The sequence below is a fragment of the Anopheles cruzii genome, chromosome 2 (genome assembly GCF_943734635.1).
Source record: "Anopheles cruzii chromosome 2, idAnoCruzAS_RS32_06, whole genome shotgun sequence".
In the NCBI taxonomy this organism is placed as follows: Eukaryota; Metazoa; Arthropoda; class Insecta; order Diptera; family Culicidae; genus Anopheles; species Anopheles cruzii.
Window position 1 is genome coordinate 34,874,285 of NC_069144.1, and position 21,573 is coordinate 34,895,857.

General features: G+C 44.5%; 1 protein-coding gene across 1 annotated transcript; it reads left to right on the plus strand.

Moving 5' to 3' along the window:
• Positions 1 to 2,574: 2,574 nt before the first annotated feature.
• On the plus strand, positions 2,575 to 17,222 carry LOC128278193 (lachesin). Its single transcript, XM_053016865.1, has 11 exons — positions 2,575 to 2,689; positions 10,194 to 10,300; positions 10,748 to 10,955; positions 12,646 to 12,807; positions 13,482 to 13,610; positions 13,977 to 14,067; positions 14,172 to 14,255; positions 14,335 to 14,444; positions 15,592 to 15,651; positions 16,041 to 16,232; positions 16,523 to 17,222. Exons 1-11 carry the CDS (start codon positions 2,575 to 2,577, stop codon positions 16,624 to 16,626), a joined length of 1,362 nt encoding a protein of 453 aa, XP_052872825.1. The 3' UTR covers positions 16,627 to 17,222.
• Positions 17,223 to 21,573: the final 4,351 nt, after the last annotated feature.

The window sequence follows — 21,573 nt, forward strand, 5'->3', positions numbered from 1 at the left end:
TTTTTTTAAGTGTAAAGTATCAGCTTTAAAACGAGCCTAAACTTGAAACTGTACGATAAATACTTCACAAGATATCGATCACTAAAGGCATCTACCGAAAAAATAATGGATTACTTTTTAGCCAGCCTGATATTATATTACTAGGCCGCTCATTAAATTCGGAGCCTCGATAACAGAGATCTACGATACGATAACTGCTACGAGTCTAATTTTTTTTTGTGATATTGGTACACTTTCCAAATGAACGTATGGAAAGTTTCATTTCAATCGGTCACTTACTTTTTTTTTACAAGCCTTTTAGTATCGACAGTATTTTTGCCACGTCACAGTATGCTTTACAGCTGCTATGACGTCATCATTTGATGAAAACTGCTTTCCGCGCTGGATTTTTTTAGGTTTGAAAACAGATGGAAGTCGCTAAGGGCCAAATCTGATGAATAGGGTGGAAACTTCAACAATTCGAACTTTAATTAATGGATTTTTGCCATTTGTTGCACTGGGTGCATTGTTCCATTTTTAGCGAATGCGGCACCCATTTTGCAAACATTTTTTAAGAACCCAAAACTTCAGTCAAAATACTGGTTATACTGCTCAATGAGATGGCTAGGCCTTATATTAAATCTCTTTCAGTGGTTCGACGATTTTCGAAAACGATATCCTGTATTTTTTCTACGATTTGAGGTGTTGTGCCTTTTTTTCACGTTTTTGACATGGTTCGTCTTAAAGGCTACTACGACCATGTTTAAACTCAGAAAATCCTCTTTTAACCCCCTAATTAAAGGTGAAGAGTCCTTATACACTTTTTATATTCGTTCATAATTTTCCTTGGCTTTTAAACCTTCCAAAAATAAAAATTAAATCACTGCACGATACTTGATTTTTTCCATTGTAAAAATTACTGTGAAATGACGATACTAAATGGCTTGTGAAAAAAAAATTAAGCGACCGATTGAAATGAAACTTCACATACGTTCATTTGAAGAGTGTACCAATATCACAAAAAAAATCAGGCTCGTAGCAGCGCTCTTTCTTGTCGAGGCTCCGAATTTAATGAGCAGCCTAGTATATTATATTATATTAAATGCTGCATCGTAGACCGATGACCTACAGATGAGGCACAAATGTTTGCTCATCAAATATAGAAAATAATCGACTTACTTCGAATGACTATTTACTTATAAAAAACAATGCGGGAATTAATGTTAAACAGGCTCTTAAAAACATGTGTTTCAACACATTGCACTGCTGAATTAGTTTCACAATGATAAACTCGATTTAAACTATGACTATAGTTGGTTTTTTGTGTGAGGATGAGACTACTCTTGAATAAAGAAAAATGACTGGAATTTTTAATTAGTACTTTTTCCATACTACGAATTACTATCGGTTGATAAAGTGTAGGTGTGCGTCGTTTGCGGTAGAAGAACGTTGCTTTGAAGTGCAGTGACAACGGATGAAAATTGAAAAAGTATTTTTAATCATATTTTATCAACACCGCAATTATTATCCTAGCTGGCGATGGGTTACGATATTTTTCCTCGCTATTGTTTGGTGGTTATGAAGAGAAATATTTCCTCTCATGAAAACATATTTAGAAGCCAGTGTTTGGCTTATATTCCAGCGTTCGTGTGTTAAGGAAAATGTGTGCTATCTGATGTTCGGTCCTGAATGTTTAAATTCACGATCAGGCACGATTATCGCATCTGGCCCCGAATCAAATCCATACGAATTGCATTTGCCCCGATCCCATCTTAAAGTGATTTGATTAAAAATATCCCACTATCGATTGAATCCGGCTCGAAGAAAGCACAGAAAGCCGGTTTGCGCCGGAAGCCATTTCACGCTTCGCAGCATCTCCGGTACTGCGTCACCTCGGGGGAAAACTATGGCTAAGCTGAACCACACCATGCGATTTATGAAATATTCATAAACTTTGGCAGCAAGGATACCACGAAGAGCACGTTCGGAAAGGCTTTCGGCCGCCTTATGTGCCGGCGCCGGAAGATATTTAAACTTGTACATTTACATATGTAAGCGTTCGAACCGATGGTCCGTGAATTGTTTTTCCATGCCCTTTTCTTTCGGAAAAAAGAAAGATATTCGATTCCATTTTGTTCAAACCATACTTTGGATAACGTTTACGAATCAGACTTACCGGATTGTTTAATAAGATATTCATTGGTTAAACTTTATGATTGAGCAACACGAGGGAACTGTTTCAACTTTCGTTTTGTGCTTTTAGTGAAATCTATTCAAAAGTTTGGAAACAATGCACTGTTTCCGTTTGCAGCTTGTGCAGTAATGCGAATTTATTGATTTGTTTCTTCTTTCGCCAGTTTAGTTCATAGTTTTGTAATGCTACCAAAATAGGTAGATAAAATACACACGTTAAAATGATAACCAGCACATCACTGGGCACGTGATGCGAATGATACAAAATCATATGTTCCAAGTGGCATTAAGTGTTTCAAATGGCAAAGGAACGTGACTCTTTGGCGTCCATCCATGAGGCAGTGTAAATAATGTGTGGTTAGTGCGTAATTTGGGCTTGTGCAGCGATTCAGTGATCACAAAATGATAATACTACAAACAATCAAACTTATTGTGTTAGCATTAAAGCTGCTGCCAAAGCGGTTTACGCATAGAAATGTGTTATTTATGATATACCTGGTCACCCTGGTCACACACGGTAAGTAACCGCATAAAGAATGTTTGATTTTTCTTTTCGAGAATACACGTTGCCAAACTGGTGTGGTATGATTTTTGTACTTTAGAAGTTTCTCTTAACCCGCCGTTCCTCATAAATTAGACGCAACGGTATCGAAGTTTGTGAATGAAATATCATATGACTAAGCCAAACCTTTGGAATTTAAATTACCTGGCAATGCAAGGTTCGCATTAACGCCATTCAAATCGTAGCACTGGACATAATTTCAAAACCACTAAGCTGTGTGTTTCAGGTGCAGAACTATGCTTGGTGCGGTTCATGCACGGACAACATTTCACTCCACGATTGCCCCGAACGCACCATAAAAGCTTTCTACTTCTCGTCGGTGTAATGAATGTTCTGATAAACCTAATTATACTTTTGTAATGGCGCTCCAGCTCACCGTCTGTTGCCAAAAATACTCTAGTAAGTTGCTGGAAGTAGTGGCTGTAAAGAAACGAGAGTGGCTAACAAAAGTTTGGTAAAATTCGTTTGACCATTTTTTTTCTGGTAGAAACGACCACGCGCGGAAAACTCTGGAATAAGAGAGCAGATAGGTTTAATTAGATTCATTCTTCAAACTATCTCTACGTACAATGACGAAGGATATAATGAGCTGCATCATCATTACTACAACCCACTCATCGCTGCATTCACCGTTGCAGCTCTGCGAGTACATTTTCCAGAGTTCGTGAGGAAATGTTTTCGTTTACTCTTCCGGTGTTTCATTGTTTGGCCCGGGTTTTGGCTATTGCCGTATTTAAAATTACATCTCCTTTATTTTTAATGAATAGAGTCTAGTAGATAAATAGAGCCCTTCGCAATTGAAGTTCGTTGAACACAGATTTGATTAATAATAGTAGAGTGAATATCGTAAGCATTTTTTACAATTTTATACACGATGCAAAAGTCTTGCCTTTAATTGGCGATAGACAGCAGTGTAGAAGGTATTTGTGAACGAATATGTACACCTCAGGAATCGGCTACTTTTTCAAGAACTCCGATGCCAAAGATTTGTTCGTATAATTAGTGCAAAGGGTTGTAAAACGTAATACACTACTGAGTTCGTTTTTTGTACTCCTCTTCTGAACTGAACTACGATGAACGAGTGCACCAGAAGAACCAATTATTAGGTTGGGGAAAAAGAAATCCATTATTTTCTCAGTTGATGACTTTAGTGATCAATATCTTGTGAAGTATCGATAGTACAGTTTGAAAGTTAGGCTCGTTTTAAAGCTGATACTATCCACTTAAAAAAAAGCTTTCACTGTTTATTGTTTGTTTTATTCGTTTGTGAGTTACAGGGTGTTAACAATGGAAGTAACCATAGAGAAAATACGGTACATTTTACAATTTTTCTTTGAAAGAGGCGAAAATTTAAGCTAGGTGGCTGAAATTTTGCATATTGTTTATGGTGCCAATACTCTAACAGCTAGTTGTGATAAATTTTGGTTTCGTTGACCCGTTTCAGTTATTTTTGATGTTAAAGATGCATTTCACCCAGGCAGACACGTCATCGAAAATGTTGACAAAATCACAGAAATAATCAAAGTTGGTCGGCATGTTAGTAGTCAGAGCATCGGCCAGGACCTAAAGATTAACAATCAGACAGTTTTAAGCCATTTGCGCAAAGCTGGATCCACAAAGAAGCTCAATGTTTGGGCGCCACCATATTTACACCTAAAAACATGATGGCGCGAATTTCCATTTGCGCAATTTTGGCCAAACGGAATGAAATTAACACATTTCGTGAACGGAGTGGTACTGGGGATGTTAAATGGGATACATACGACAATACTGTGTGAAAATGATCGTGGTCTAAGCGTGGTGAAGCAGCTTACAGGGTGGTCAAACCAGAACTTACGGCCAGTAAGGTTCTACTGGGTTTATGGTGGGACTTGAGAGGAACCGTTTATTGTGAGTTGCTTTGGTGTGGTCAAACATAAAATTCAGATCTCTATTGTCAATTACTGTACCGTTCGAAGCTAGCAATTGACCAGAAACGACCAGAATCGGCCAACGAAAGGGGTTTTGTGTTCCAACAGGACAACGAAATGTGACGCACGTCTTTAGTGGCTCACCAGAAAGTCCGGGAGCTTGGTTGGGAAGTTTTAATGCATTCGCCGTATAGTGCGGACCTTGCACTAAACGATTGACACCTTTTTTACGCATTACAAAATTTCCTGAGTGATGAAAAACTGAGATCAAGAAAGGATTGTGAAAATGGATTGCTCGAGATTTTCGCCAATAACGACTAACCCTTTTACAAGAGAGGCATTACAAGCTAACCTTTGAAAAGACAACAAATTTTCCAACAAAACCATACATATTTGACGAAAATCGGACCATCGGAAGTATCTTAAATAATGTTTTGAATTTCACCCAAAAATAATGGATTTCTTTTTCCCCAACCTAATATTTGGCTCTTAATCGTGGCTCTTTGGATACCGACTCCGTTTGCAGCGCGGGCAGCGAATGTACGCCCGGTACGTAGAGACCATCATACGCTGCTCTATCATCTTAATTGCACTGCAAACTAATGTACTCATTATCACGACAGTAGAACAGGACATTTCGAGGCGTGCCATATGCCACGGCAAGAAAGCACGACACGAAAGCCGAAGAAAAGGTACAACAGCGATGTGAATGAGCACTTTCCTGCACTTCACGAAACAGACGGCGGTTGCAGGTGGTTGTGAAAAACCGAAACCCATAGCCGTTCAGGAATCGTAACATTTATTTACCCTAACGAACCCAAACTGAGCGTATACTGGCGTAGTCCTGGCACTGGTCGTTAGTGAGGCTACGGCTCTTGGCGTCTCGCTCGAAGGAGATAGGCACTGGCCGCGATCTGCTGGGTGGCACGGACACGGACCATGGTACAGCAAGGGTCACAGGGCCACGAGTGGACGGAGCGATAGTACGAAATATATGAATTCTGGTCGAATGCAAATGCAGAGAGCATAATTTATCTTCACCCGGTTGCTGGCCCGTCTGAAGGTGAAATATGTTTGCTGGGTTGACACCGAAACACTGTGCCACTTGTTGTCCGCCATTCGACCCCATCACACCCGCTCGGGTCGGGTCAGTTCTCCGGGGCTCCGAGCGACCAAGATCAACGATTAAATCGTTCCGTTCTGCTTCTGCTGCAGCAGGCGGCAGGTCGGCAGTCACCATCACCATCGACCATCCCATCTATCTATTGCTCCATCACCGTCATCTTGGGCCGAGGGCACATACCGTTGGCTGGAAAGGTGAAAATTTAAAGGTAAACACACGTCGTCGCACCCCGTCCGCGGTTCGCTCTGCATTCCGATGCAGCACGGACAATAATCTGCAGCTGCAGCAGCGCCAGTCTAGGCGCCGGGGAAACCGTTGGCAGTTTGCCGAAGTTTGGCTGCCATCGTCGACGCCGTTCGCCGGCAGAGCATAGAACCCGGTCCCTATAGAAGGACCTGTTTGCTATCGCCGCCGCCACAATGATGAAGAGAATATTTAGTAGGTACATAAATGCAGCACGGCACCGGTGGCATGTGTACCCCGGGCAGAGTGCCGTGTCGCTGCTGATTGCAGAATCACTTTCGGTCGAACCCTTTTGCCTGCCGCCAGCCCCGCTCACGAGCCGCCAGCCCCGCCACGGCAAACAAGGAACCGCGAAACCGTTCACTTTCCCACTTCTGCGGGTTGCGGGTTCGGTGTGTCGAACGGTTGTGAAAAATTATCACCTCGCTCCGTCTCCGCCAGGGCGCCGAGTTTGTGTTTTGAAGTTGTTTCGCCAAAGTTTCGTCAAAGTTCCGAAAGCGACTGCTGATATCGATGCGCCCGTGCTCTTTATAGGTTTGCTCGCTAAACCCTTTGCCGAGCTTCAACAACCTTGTGGAACGGAGCTGCTGTACGTTTCCAACGGATGCTCGGCGGATATTTTAAAAATATCCCAAATGGCGATCGTCTGGGGGCTGCTGTAAACAAACTCTCGCAAAAAAACTTGTTCGAGAGTGCACGCAACATGTTTCTAGTTTATCGGATAGAAGAATGGTTCAAATATGTAAAAAGATTAAAAGCTTTTTTTATTAGGCTCTCGAAGGCTTCTTTCCAGCAAGAAGCAGAAAGATTAACATTTTAGCAAAAGTGCATACTCATATGAAACATCAGGAAGGGTGTTTTGATGCATACAATGTTGCACTTGACGTAGATACATTTGTGCGGCTCAGCTTCAAGCAAATAGATAGCGAAATAAACATTTGACAAGACGAATCGTTTACGGCTGCAGCAATTTGTTGTTGATTCAAGGGCCCACTCGTGGCCCTGCTAATGAATGATCTGATTCTGAAACCATAACAGACAAACGTCCTATTGGCTGATGGACGCTGATTGATGTTTGAATTAATTTCATGACTCGAATACCGTCCATGCAGAATCGGTACAAGCAGAATGAGATTAGCAATAAATTTGAGAATCTGCTGGCTGGAAGGATATCAAGAGCATCGTTCTTTTATTTTCCACTATTTAAATTATCACACTAGCGTCACCTCGCGGACGATCTTTGGCAGGAATGTTCCGCTACAGTCTTCAACCGCGAAAGTTGCCATTGATAAGCTCATCAAAACATGCAATAGAATTGCTTTAGCTTTAGTTCAAATATAGCCGTTCGGTGAACAATATTTGCCTCTTTTCGTTCCGTTTGCTTAGCTCGTGATACTCAAGAGACGGTCGTTTGGCCGCCACAAGGGTGTACTTGAAAACAATAGCGTAACGTGAAACAACAACTTTCCGCCAGCTCGCTTGTTCTCAGCCACGAATCGCGTTTCTCCAGTCACAACAAGCGAATGAGTACTATTGTTTCTGAACTTTGTGCAGTTTTGCGGGAGTCCCCGCAGAGGACAGTTCTGATTGCGCGCCGCGGGCCAACAGTCTTCGGAGACTTATTCTCTATTCCACGTTCAGTGTGTCCGGTCTCCTCTTTCAAGGGTACTCATCTTGTGAGCCGTTTAGTTTAAAAGACCAACGTAGCTATTATTCGCTGTCGAGCACTGTACCGTAAAATGGTACTACAATTCAAGATGATCGATGTTTAAGTATTTCGAAATTTTGACCAAAAAATTTCGGATTCTCGGTTTGGTCAGGGTTGTGCTTTATCAACATATTCACATACACCCACTGATAGTGTATCGGTGTGGGAGAGGGTTGTAATACGTGTTAAAGACGAGCTCGGCTGGGCAAATTCAACAATCATAACGATGGAATCGAACATTGCCAGCTTTATGTTAGAAGATCTTATCACAGTTCATAAATCATACAAGCGAAGTTTATGCGTTGCAATATATTTCCGTTCCAACGATGCACCGGTTGCCGGACTTTGGCCGCTCCAGAGGACTCTCGGATCAGGATGCAGTTAAAATTCATCGATACTTGTTTTTATGGTATTATCCATTCTGAATGCTATCAGTTTTGTTACGCAACAGTATTTTCTGTGCAATAAAAACATAACACAACCAGAACTTGTGAAAATGAAAGGAAGTTTTTAAAATAAATTGTACGCAAGTTAGAACTTGAACCCGGCATCCTTTATTTCCTTTTTGGTATACGATTTGTCTTCGTTGGGCCATAGCTTAACGTTACATATTCTTTATCACATTTCCTATAAATAACACTTTCCTGTCCAAAGGCAGGCAACCGTGACTTCCACAGCCCATCTTTTGATAATAATTTGAATGGGCAATCCTTGCGCGACATGGTCCTACTCATAATAATAAGCCGAACGGCGATAATGCATGATTCTCACGTACGTTCCATAAAGAACAGCTGCTACCATTTCGTCGTCATTGGAACCCTTCCTTCGTTCGGAATGTGGTTGTGAAGAACCATCCGGAAACCGGATGTCAGGTGGCGGTTCGCGGAACGATTATAATATTTGGTGAAGGTTAAACGTTCTAGCACCGTTCCGGCCAGATCTAGAACAATATGCTACGGCGAAAGTTAGCCAGTATATCAAGTCGTTGCATATGTCTAATACTTTTTGTTCAAAATGTGGCGCCAGACAAAGCTTTAAAATCGTTCATGCAAACGAAGGGTTCAGGATTCTTGCAACTTATCCTCCGCACGTTCGGAATTTTAATTCTCTATGTAACCTGAATGTGGTTTGAAGTTTAGGCGGATTTGTGAGGTAAAGTGCAAACAATTTGCCCTACGACAGTTAACTACAATCAACATCTGAATATTTATCTATTCAAGTATTCGTCGCTCCTTGTAATCAGTAACGACTGTTGCGAATGGAAAACATGTTTTTCTCAGTGATAAAAAGAATGGTAGTTAACGAAAGGTGTTTGGTGCTACACCCTGCTAATATTGGCCTTTCATTTAGCACACTGCATCTGAGACTACACAGGCAAAACGGTACCGCTCCATTCAGCGCTTCTCTCAGTCGCCTCCGAACAACAACGGTGGACAAAAAATTGTAAAATAACACCAAGATTGCCCCTGGTGTGATGGAAAGCGGAGCCGAAATGTGTCACATCGCCCTGACAAACGGTTGGACAGGGCTTGAATAAACGGATGAAATTATCCTTGAAGCTGCACACCGAAACCATAGCGACGACTGCTGGGCTGGCGACCATCGAAGTTGCCGCCGAGCGGAAAGGATTGTTCCATTTTGATGCACGAAATGTGCTCCATTTAGGATGCTGTCTGTTTTGTGCAGAATGTGACTCGACGGTTTCCTGCGAGATAAATGGACCCTCTTCTCACGGGCCCCGCCGCTGTTTTGCTGCCAAGCCAGTGCAGTTTTGAATGCAGCTAACGAACTTGACAGGAAACCCTCTAAACAGTAGCATCGTTCGACCGGCACCGGCTCTTGGGAATGTTTGTAATGTTTTCGGGACGATTCGGGGAGCGCGTCCGAACGGACAGCAGCCAGAACAGAATATTTGATACGAAGGCAAAAAATGACTTTAAATAAATCATCCTCAAACAGTTGCGCAAGTCCGTCAGCCCGGCCAAGTGCCGGTGCATATGACAGTGGGCAAAATAAAGAAGGCAAAAGGGGGGGCCAAACATAGTAACTGTCTGGTGTCAGCACTTTCCTCCATACCGGGTGTTATTTCGTTTGCTTGTACGACGAAGGGCTCTCGAAGCGTAGAAAAAGACATCTTGCCGCTGTACCATCTAGCCATTCTAGGGTACCATTCCAACCGGATGCTTGCATTTCAATTCTTCTGTTTGCTAGGCTAACACCATCTGGTTGGCGCGAAATCGCCCATCACGTTCCCTTCCCTTCGGGCGGCTTCGGTCAATTCAACGAAACCTGAACCGAACATTTTCGGGGCGATACGGTTGGGTGTGTGCCCGGCAATGTGCTCCTTGATCACCGCTATCCATAAATATCGATTGCCTGTTTGGGGTAACTTTTGAAACGGAATAATTTGGGAAAGATCGTTGACCTGGTCCGTGAGGATTTTCATTTTTTTTCCCTTGTATGTTTCAATTTCAGTGATGATGGATGAACCAAGATTTGCTCAACCCATCCCCAACGTAACCGTTGCCGTAGGGCGAGACGCAAACCTTCCCTGTGTGGTGGAGCACTTAGGAACGTACAAGGTAGGTGCGGTGGCATGACCGCTTCAGGTTGGTTATTTTTATCAATTTTGAAACGTGGTTTGCATGTTACCTATCAGCAGATCATCCGCCTGTTTTAAGTGGCTCAAAGTTTATGAATAACTAACTTTTCTCGAAAAATATTCGGTTTCATTCCATCAAGAAGCTCATTTCTTCATTCTTCTCTGCACAAGTGCATCAAAACGAGATAAATCTATATAGTGGATAAAGAAGTACACAACAATAGCATTCGTTAACAAAAAAACATGATATTGCCAGTTTTATGTCAACTTGTTTTGTTACTCCGAGTGCACACTGAAACCAAATTAAATATTCAAATCATGACATGAACTCAAATCAAATCATGGCATCACTAGGAACTGCAACAAAAAACGACTCTCGTTAAAAGACCTATCGTGCCCACTTTGTTATTGTGTCTTTATTTAACAGGTCGCGTGGATACACATCGATCGCCAGATGATTCTCACGATACACCGCCATGTAATATCGCGCATTCCTCGGTACAGTGTAACGTACGATAACTCCAACACATGGCTTCTTCACGTCAGCCAGGCCCAGCAGGACGACCGGGGCTACTACATGTGCCAAGTGAACACAAATCCCATGATTAGCCAAGTCGGATACTTGCAAGTTGTTGGTGAGTTTCGCAAATTTCCGCACATTTTATCATCCTCATCCATCATCATCGATTGGCCGTGGCCGTGTATCGACGTTAGCATTCATAATCTAATTCGATTGGCTTCCGAGTCAAAGCTGCACAACGATGAAACTTTATCGTGCCGTATCCTGGTATCCCCACATGGTGCCGATCCCAATATCCGACTAGCACAGTTCTGCCACAAATGTTTGCCGTGCCACCTTGCACCCGTCAGGGCAGCGTGTCGATTACATTAGCTCGAAATAGTGTTGAACCAGCTGGTTGCTTGTCGTAATGCTCGCGGAACCCGATTTAGTACTGCTCGTTACCGATCATTGAAGCTCAATTGCATTAAATTACATCACCAAGAATCGTTCCAACGCAGCCAGGCGAAAAGGGAACGCTTCGGATCTGGACGTGAAACTTAAGATGCAATTAAACTGTTGTGTAGAATAGTGCAAAACTTTACAGTTTACAATGACGGTTTAGAATTGCGAACATGTAAAGGCAAACAATTGAGCATTCGAATAAATAAAATCAGTTGGAGTTTGTCACATTTCCTAAATCGTTTTTTCTGTAACCAACGCTATACATACAATATACGTCAGTTAGTCAAAGTCAAACAATAAATTAGCAAACAAACAAACAAAATTTGAATTCTTCGTAGTTATTGATAGAAAAACAACTTCAAAATGTGTAGTTATTATTGATGTAAACAACTTCAAAATGTAAATACGTTCCGTTCCGTCCGTTCTTTTAAGATTGAAAAAAAAAACATCAAAATGTTTATGATAGCATCGTACATGATACATCAAATATGATCCCATGAAGACAACCAAGCAATTTTGTTAAGTATAAGTAAAGATGGACTATTTAATGGGACTTCAAAACGGAACAAGCACGATAAGAATCGCTAGAAGCAGCACAACTCCGTGCTATTTCTTTTCAAACATAAATTCTTCCCTTACGATTTAGTGGCTATAACATGACATTGTCTATTTACTAAAAGATTTTGGTATATTTTTGAAAATGAATCCAATCCTTGTCCTGATATACTTGATATATTCTGAAACACATCAATGACAGTTATAGGCTATAATAATACGCATTCTATACAGCATTTGACATTCTAATCTCTTAACCACATCTTTTAATATTTCTTGCCATGGGGTCATTGGGCACCAGGCGCCTCCATTTAGGAATACTAGAAATGGCATTTTGGTTGTTTTTCGATCAATGCATGGTTTAAATTGATCATTTGTTATCAGTAGCGATCTGAACTACGGTTTTCATCAGGTTTTAGAAGCCTGTGATGCATCACACCTTTCTGTCCCATTAGAAAGTCAATTTTTGGAGTCCTCTGACGCTCTTTATTTGTTAAGTCAAAACCGCCATTTTGAAATTTGTAAACCTCCTAAAGCACTGCGATAAAACTGGTCCCGACAAGCATTTGGTGCGATTCTGAAGCAGTTTTATTCAAGAGGTTGCTGAAAAAAAAATCCACGCAAAACGTCTTTTTCAGGCACAAAAGTTGGCAGGGTTAAGATTACCGAGAATAAACGAGATATTGGGCGAACGTAAACGAACGCATTTTCCACATTACGAACCAAAGAAGCAATATCATGAGCTGTATTTTACTCTACGCGCGTTGTTAATGCTTAGTAAAATGTGTCTCCACTTTCGTGCGCAGTGCCTCCCAACATCCTGGACATCGAGAGCACTCCGTCGTCGGTGGCCGTGCGAGAAAATCAAAATATCAACATGACGTGCCGTGCCGATGGGTTCCCCACGCCCAAGATCATCTGGCGCCGCGAAGACGGCCAGAGCATCACGGTGGAGCGGAAGAAGAAAGGTACGGGCACCTGCACCGGGCGACCTGTCGAATGCAGCATTCACCTTAAGAAGCTTATCTGTTCAATGACGATGACATCAAACACATTTCCTCCGAGAACGGAGCGACTGAGGCATGGGAAGAAGATAAATGGGTTTTTGATTGTTTTCCCCAAGAAGTAGTGGACACTCCCGGGTTGGAGGTCGCCACTAGCTAGGCAAAGTTGTAGGAGCAAAGGACGAACGCTTTTCCTTCGGTCGTCCCTGTGGCTGTGATCGATTTTCAGAACGTATCGATGGCTGCTGCAGGCTTCTGTCATTCTCTCTCGGGTGCATGGAATGCGAAGATGGACAGGGGACGCTCCATTAAACCGCTATACAGTGCAGTTGGACCGTTTAATGTGCAATTGGGGAATAATCCGGTGACCGGCGTTCACCGGCCGTTCGTTGTAATGCTCCTGAATCACCATCGCCGGTCCACCGATGCGTTGGAATGTCGCACATCCTGTCAACGCCTGCCGCTGGTCGCCGGAGCACACAGCCGGAAAGTACGACCTAATCTCCAAATAACTTAATTTTTGCTCCCTTTTACTTTCACCGCCCCGTCCCCTGCTCCGTCCCCTCCCCTGTGCGCGCGCGCCCGCGTCGTGGGGATTTGTGCCATTGCGCACCGGATGTGTGCTTCCGGCCCGGAAGTGATGGTATACGATGGTGAGGTGCTCCATCTGACGAAAGTAAGCCGCAACGAAATGGGCGCTTATCTCTGCATCGCCACTAATGGTGTGCCACCGTCGGTGTCTAAGCGGATTATCCTTGATGTTGAGTGTAAGTATGCTTTTATTTATTCATAAGTGTATTAGCAAATTAAATTCATACGCCAAACTTAGGCCCGCTTCTGATGGGTTTCTCTGTCGGGTCGTTCGGTTCGGTCGACAAGTTTCCCGACAAGACCCGAGGACAGCATAATCGCTGGCAATTACAGCATTGGGCAGATCTTCCATTAGTAGCTTGGGTTCTAATGTACCGTCGCCCGCCCAACCCGTTATCGAAAATCGTATTAATTTGAGTATTCCAGTTCGGGTGTTTATGCCCCGCTTCGGGCAGACAAAACCCCTCTGAAAGCTCACCGCGAAAAATCCCCCAATGGGTTGCTAATACGGTTCGATACGATCTTCTCGCCCCGCAAACCAGTCTCGCCGATGATATGGGTTCCGAATCAATTAGTTGGGGCGCCTCTTTCCACCGACGTCACGATCGACTGCCACACCGAGGCACATCCTAGGTGAGGACCGCGGAGACCGAAGGGAGAACCGAAGATTCCTTACAACTCACTTAATCGAACGCCCGCTGAACTTTGGGTGTGTGTGTGTGTCCTTTTTTTTACAGGGCCATCATTTACTGGGTGTACAACGCCGTGATGGTGCTGCCGAGCAAAAAGTACATCATCGATTACAACGAAAACTCCTATCGGTGAGTGCACGTTAAGCTCTTCAACCCATTTCGGTCGCCATTTCGGGCACTGTTTTTCACTGTCACTGAACCGTTCCAGGGCGCACATGAAGCTAACTATCAAAGGCTTATCGATGGGTGATTTCGGAAACTATCGCTGCATATCGAAAAATTCGCTCGGTGAAACGGAGGGCTCCATCCGGGTGTACGGTGAGTACACTACCTTGCCTTGGTGAAACTTGGGACATTTAAAACTTTTCATGGAACGCCTAGTAGCCAACCAACATCCAATCATAATCATAATCAGAGGCTGAGCCGTTAACCGTTTGTCAGAATTCTCATTATCTGCTTCTTCGTCACAATGGATGGTTTTGGGGAAAAAATATTGGGTTGGGGAAAAAGAAATCGACGATTCCTGCCAAGTCCCACCATATACCCAGTAGAACCTTTCTAGCCGTTTTTTCTGGTTTAGCCACCGGTCAAGCAGCTTCACCACGCTTTGACCCCGACCGATTTCACACAATATTGTCGTAAGTAGCCCATTTTTCATCCCCAGTACCCATCCGTTTAAGAAATAGGTCGATTTCGTTCAGTTTGGCCAAAACTTCGCCGATGGAAATTCGAGCCATCATGTTTTTTGGTGTAAATAGGGTGGCGCTCAAACATCGAGCTTCGTTGTGAATCCAGCTTTGCGAAAATGCCTTAAAACTGTGTGATGGTTAATCTGTAGCTCCTGGCTGATGCCCTGACTACTAACATGCCGACCAACTTTGATTATTTCTGTGATTTTATCGACATTTTCGATGACGTGACGTGTAGAGGTTCATCTTTAACATCGAAAATAACTGAAACGGGTCAACGAAACCAAAATTTATCGCACCCAGCTTTTAGTGTATTGGCACCATAATCACCATGCACAATTTCAGCGGCCTACCTTGAATTTTCGGCTTTTTCAAAGAAAAACTGTAAAATGTACCTTATTTTCTCTTAGTTGACCTCCATTGTTAACACCCTGTAACTCACAAACGAATGAACAAAAACAAAAAACAGAGGAAGCAGTTTTTAAAGTGTGAAGCATCAGCCTTAAAACGAACCTAAACTTGAACCTGTTTGATTGATACTTTACGAGACATCGATCACAAAAGACATCTATCCTGAAAAACGTCGATTTCTTTTTCCCCAACCTAATATCATAAAAAAAGTTCGGTATGAGCCGCTCGCCCAAGACGTTTGTTGCTTACCAAGCGAAGTGGCCACAATTAATGTATTCGCGGCGGCTCACAGTCCGATTTTCATCACAAAAACGATGCACTTTTCCGTGCGTTTTTCTTCTCTTTGTTTGTTTTTTTTTCTCCAGAAATTCCACTTCCATCGACACCATCGAAGCAAATTACTCACGTGATGGAACCGAAGGAAAGTAAGTAGATTGAATTAAGTCCTTCGCCACCAGTAATTTGCGCTTTTCTTCGTTTCTTCTCCATCTGCTACACTAACTTGTTCATCAACACCACACACACACACACACACACACACAGACAGACAGACAGACAGCCCGTCGACGCTGTTCGCTGAGTACATCCATGTTTTATGCACGGTCTGTTTGAATTCGGTTTCCTTTTCCACCCACTTTCGCTGACACTTTCACACCACTCTGACGTGGGCACGGCACCCCCTTAACGAGTGTATTAATTTGTGCGATAACTTTAGTGTTTTTTACTCAATGGCCCCGCTTTGCCCCGCGCTCTTCTGTTTACCACTAACACTGCACCAACTGAAACCAACGGTGTGTTTCGCTTTCGATTCCAGCAGTCCCGGTCGTGGTGTCACGTAATGAAACCATTAAGGTCACCCAACCCGATGTCCTGTTTCCGATGAAGAACGACGACTACGCGCAACGCTCCCCGAACGGTATCCCGTTCGAGCGCAAGGGATCGCACCCCATCGGCCAAAGTTTCTCCTACACCGACATGCCACCGAAGGAGTTCGGTGTGTCCAATGGTAAGGGGTGGGTGCGCCGCCGCTGTGACTTGTTGGAAATTTTCCTGCCGGCTGCCGGATGGGCGGCTGTTTTTCGCTTTTTACTTTCACCCGGTACCCCCCCGGGCCGGGATTGCATTTGTTTTCCAAGAGCATCTTTGGGTTTTTTTGGTGTTCGGTTTGTTTTATGAACTTTGCTTTCGGGTGGAATGCGACAAAAAAAGGGGTTAAGAATGGGCATCTTCGGGCCCGGGAAAGGTTAACAAGAAACGCATCACTAACCGCCTCCTTCGTCTCCTTATCGGTTCCAGATGTCCGACGGTGCTGCTGGACGTTCTCGCTGCTCTCGCTAATTGCTGTGCCATCTACGATGCAGGCTCTGTACCATTGTAGCGCAAGTAGGCTGTTGCTGTAATTTCTACTTCCACAATCTGCTCTAAGGACACCCTGCTTGCGCCCTGTGCGCCTCGCCCAGTTGCCGTTACCACACGCCAGGATGCACCGAAGATGAACCGGGCCATCCCCCCCCCCGGGGGTTGCTCATCATTTGCTCATATCTCTCTAGCCCCGCGCGGTGTGGTGAAACATATCTTAACGCTAGACGATGTAACACGAATAATCATCTTATCGGTTGAGTAAGGCTGAGATAGTGTGTAAAAATCAGGTAATAAAGAAAATCCGCTTAAAAGGGTACGGTGCGAAGTGAATGCCAACAGTAGGTACTGGCTTCGGCAATAGTTTCGGCTGCGTTACGCGTTTCTGATTGTACCATATTGTCGCAAAAGCAAGGCGAGCAAGGAGTGATCATTAGTACTTCCAGTGTTTCTATGATTCTATATTTTATTTTGCGTTCCTCGTGCACGGTCGATAGTCTTATGACAATGGAACGGAATATGCTTGACGCGCTTGAGTGTAATTTTGAAACCATTATTCCTAGCCTGCAGTTTGTTTCGATCGACCCGATTCGCCAGATCACCAGAAATTATAGGACACCCGTTGTATCATAGCGCAAGGAAAGCTTAGCTCTTGGTGAATTTGTTAACCACAGTACCACAAATTATAGAACAAAAAAGAAATGGGCAAAAGGTACGTTGCAGAAAGAATATTATACAATTTATGGACATACGACCCTAGGAGAGCAGTGGAGCAATGTTTCTGAACGGCAAACGGTGGTGTACCTTCGTGGAACAGGAACGTACTGTGAAACGGGGAGCTCTGGCTCCACTAGCAAACGATGTACATATATGGAAGCCCCCGCGAGGCAAAACGGGGCAAAAACATGGTAAGCGGCCAGTGGACCATGTCTTGGGGACGGTTCGACGACAAGTTCGACCGGCGCAACGGATTGCAAACCGTAATCAATGGCTGATAGCGGCTGATACACTGTTAGGTTATTTGTTATGTTAACATTTTTCAAGGGTCGACTTAGCTCAAGCACCTAACCGGAACGGCGAAGGACAACAGAATATCGTGCAGAATTTGCGACGCATGCATTTAGAAATATATTTGAAGTAATAAAATAATCCCGTTTCTGTTGGCGCATTTTTACACAAGCCCACTCGTTTCATTCTTCTGCGAACACTGCAAGGACGGGCTGCCCCGGGTGGGTGGCGCACACTCCTGGGGGGTGAGTATACGAGGGTGGCCATTCGGTTTTAAAGAAAAAAAATGAAAAACACAACGAAAATCTTCATTATCACCACCACCACCACCACCGTTTAAACTGTGCTAGGGTAAATAATTATTTGGGGGTACTCTGTTTCTTTGTCCTCCGCCCATTTGATGTTGGCGGAACGGCGGCCACCGGAGAGTTAGTGGATCATGAAACTCGACAGACCAGCCCGGGACCTTGCCTTCACGACTTCAGCCGCGAAAGCTACACAAACAGCTTCGAGAAACAATCAAGCGGATTGGAACATTCCCCGAAAAGAGCAAAGCACTTGAGGCAGAACCTGTGCGGAGGCCGCACCCGAGCGATGAAGCCCGAGCCCCAAAGAAACAGGTGCGAAGTGAAACGAGTTTTTCAAGGTTCGTTTATTTCAAGTGAAAGTTTTGCTCCCGATATCGCGGACTCTGGGTCGCGCGAGGACCAGCAGGAGGGTTCCTCTCGTTTTCCGTTGTCCGTCCGGCCACTCTTGGCCGTCGCCTGGCCTGGAAGCATTTCCATGTCGCTTTCTTTCTTCGGCCAACCTATTTTGACTCTCTGGCTTAAAGCGTCGCTAGCGTCGCTCCGTGCGGGTCGAGGTTGCAACTGTTGACGACAGGCCGGGTGAGTGCATAGAACCGACTGGCTGACGGGGAGAAAGGTTCCAGGATAAACTGCCGTGATCAAGCCCTGGACAGGCAGCATTTAAAATTATAATTTATAGAACACAGAATAAATAACTGTGTTCGCTGGCGCGATCGCTAGGTCGACAGTCGGTTTTTTCATTAAAAGAATTAATAGATGAAAAATATGTTGAACCCTGAAAAGTCTCTAATGAGAACGAGTGAAGTCTTCGTTTTAATTTTCAAACAACCGCCCACCTTTCGTGGGTTTAGAGAAATGCCCGGCCCGACCGACCGGGGGTTAGCGTCAGAAAGGTGTCGGAGGAAAGTTTGGCCGAAAACCGTTTTTAAAACTTACCCAGCCCAGCCCAGGCCGGCGGCTGGCTGGCTGCGGGAAGTGCCTTCAGCTACTCTCGTGGGCTCGTGGTGAAAACTTTACTTTACTAAAGGTGAATAATTAAGTAGTCGAATGGAGCGTCTGTTTTCCGGGGACCTGCCCGAAACGCTCGCCCTCGGAACGCTTCTGGAACGTGCCGGTCGGCACGCCCGCCGACGACGAAAGCAACGCCCCATTCTTGTTTGGGGCTGCACCATCTCGAGGAAAATATTTTCAGGCGTACCACCCAGTGCCACCCCCCACCCGGTGCCTGAGTATCGGACGTCTTGACGGGCGAAACGAGTGAGAGAACGCAAAAAAAAAAATGAAGCTTTTAGCCGAGAACGTCTGAACGCCGGAGCCGGAGTGAAGAGTTCATTAATCTAAATCTCTTAAACCACAGTACATAAATAAAACATTAATTCCGAAAGTAGTAGTTGCCAGCAGTTTTTGGAATTGAGTTGGAATTGGATCTGGTTGGTTCGAGAAAAAAGGCAAATCGGGAGTCGGGAGTGAGATTTTTCAGGGCGCTTGCCTTCGGCGTCTAGCTCGCACCGTTCTATTGCATCGTAAATGGTTAGCGATGCTCTGTGTACATTGGAAGCAAAATATTTATGGCTTTCAGCACGGCGCAACCACTTACTGATTTGATTTTTTTTTTCCTTCTGATGATGGAAGCCACTGGATGAATTGTGTTTGTGGTTTTCCGCCGGGGGTGGGTGTTCTTGTATCCAGTTCGAAGCATTGCACTATGTATTGATTTGGTTTAGTGTTTTTAAAGGTTACCTGTTCTTAGGAAATTAGCTCAAATCAACGCAACAGTCGGTAGCGAAAGTTCTTTCGTGTTTATTGAGTCAATATTTGCAACGAGGACCGTTTGAATGTGCCTGGCTCTGCGATGACCGGGAAAAGAAATATGTAAAAAACATGTTTGGAAATTGTAGCAACTTGTTCGATAGCCGAATAAGTCCATAAAGGCCCGTTTACACGCTACAATATATCTGAACGATGCCTTGTATGAGACCAATCGTAACGATATGTCGTTACGTGTAGACAGCAAAATAGTACCAATTTGCTTGTATACGACCATAGTTTCAGATCAAAAAAATTGAATGCGCCGAGCATCAATTTCGGTCCATTGGCTCCAATCTCCATACATGTGTGCGTGTGCTGACGGTGGATATACATATGTGCATGTGTTGATGGTGGTTTGATGATGTGTTGATGGCATGTTGTTTTGAATGTTTTTAAAGCAAAAATTTAACGTGACAATAATGGCTTCATTTTAAAAGCCATTTCCTCGACCACTGGGACTGATAAGTACTCTTGGCACGTTCTATTTTTAATTTTTAACCGAAATGCACAATGCCAAGACAGACCAATACAGTGTTACTTCCATGGCTGTCATTGCAAATCGAAACGATACATCGTGGCGTGTAGACGCTCCACCTTGGCTACGATATATCGTTACGATTGGTCTGAAACAAGGCATCGTTCAGATATAGTTACACACCCGAACCCATGACTCGTACCTACGGCGAAACCATATCCCGTACACGTGCCACGGGCCACATCCGCCGCACCGATGTTCCCACGACAGCAGCGCAGCGGTCAACGGTCAATTCGGTGCGTCAGCAATTATTCACAGACAAAACCAGACCAGGCCCCCCCCGAAAGGTTAGGTTCGATAGGTAGAAGTAAGGAATCGGCTTAGAAGTAAGAAATTGAAATGTAAAAAAGTAGGAATAAACAGTTCGTATTTTGGACTCATAATTATATATCGTTACGTGTAAATGGGCCTTAAGAGTTTGTGCGATAAATTCGCCTATTGGTTCATTGTTTAAAGCTTCTTTAAAGCTTTAGGGCACCAAGTTGGTCACCAGCTGACGTTGGCAGGGAGATAAAACTGTTAGATTGTTGACTGCCTCGTTTAGTGCGAGTCCTGGCACCTTTTTGGGGCAAACATAAAACACTTAGAACGTAGCGGGCGTAGAGCAAAAACCAGAAATGTATGTCAATGACACTGTCAACATGGTGCGGTGCAAATGACCGTTGCCGCAGATTGTCGAGCTCCCAGACGCACCTTCGGCCCCGGTGCACCCCGGTGCACTTCTGGCCCGGCACCCAATTGTGTGTGCATTATTGAATTTTCAATTACTCGACTGCAGACGGCCGGCAGCCGGGGTCGCCGGTTCCGGAACCTGGGGCCCGTGCAAATGGACATCGAAATAATCAACTAAAACATGCATCAAATGCGGGCTTAGAGTACACAAAATAGCGCCAGCCCCTTCGTCAGCCGTGTCGCCCGATGGCCCGATGCATTTGTTGTTCCGTTTGTTTCCGGTTTGCGCATTCACACGCACACCGTACGACAGGGCGGGACCGTGTGCCTGTCCGCAGCCTCGGCTGAAGGTGTGTATGTAAATAGGCCCACAACGTGGCCACCATCGACGGCAGGAGCACCAGCTCATCTTGTGCATCGCCATCATCCACTTGCGGCCCGTTCAGGCTCTGCCCATTCCCGGTGCGATGAGGTAGATGGGACGATAACGAAGAATAATGCGCTCCGTGCGAATGCAACGTTCCCGGACGTGGTGGAAACGGGCGCCAATCTTGAACCGCCCCGGACGGACGACGGGCAAAGTGTTGGGATCCACACGCCGCCGAACGGGAAATACTCGAGTCGTCAAAAACGAGGGACGTCCCTGCGATGACATG

What these genes read in the sequence shown, in the direction of transcription:
- LOC128278193 (XM_053016865.1), top strand. Translation starts at nt 2,575, where the DNA reads ATGATAATACTACAAACAATCAAACTTATTGTGTTAGCATTAAAGCTG. An exon ending in GGTGGAGCGGAAGAAGAAAG is followed by an intron (nt 12,808 to 13,481) that starts GTACGGGCACCT and finishes CCGGCCCGGAAG; the next exon opens with TGATGGTATACGATGGTGAG. An exon ending in GGGCTCCATCCGGGTGTACG is followed by an intron (nt 14,445 to 15,591) that starts GTGAGTACACTA and finishes TTTTTTCTCCAG; the next exon opens with AAATTCCACTTCCATCGACA.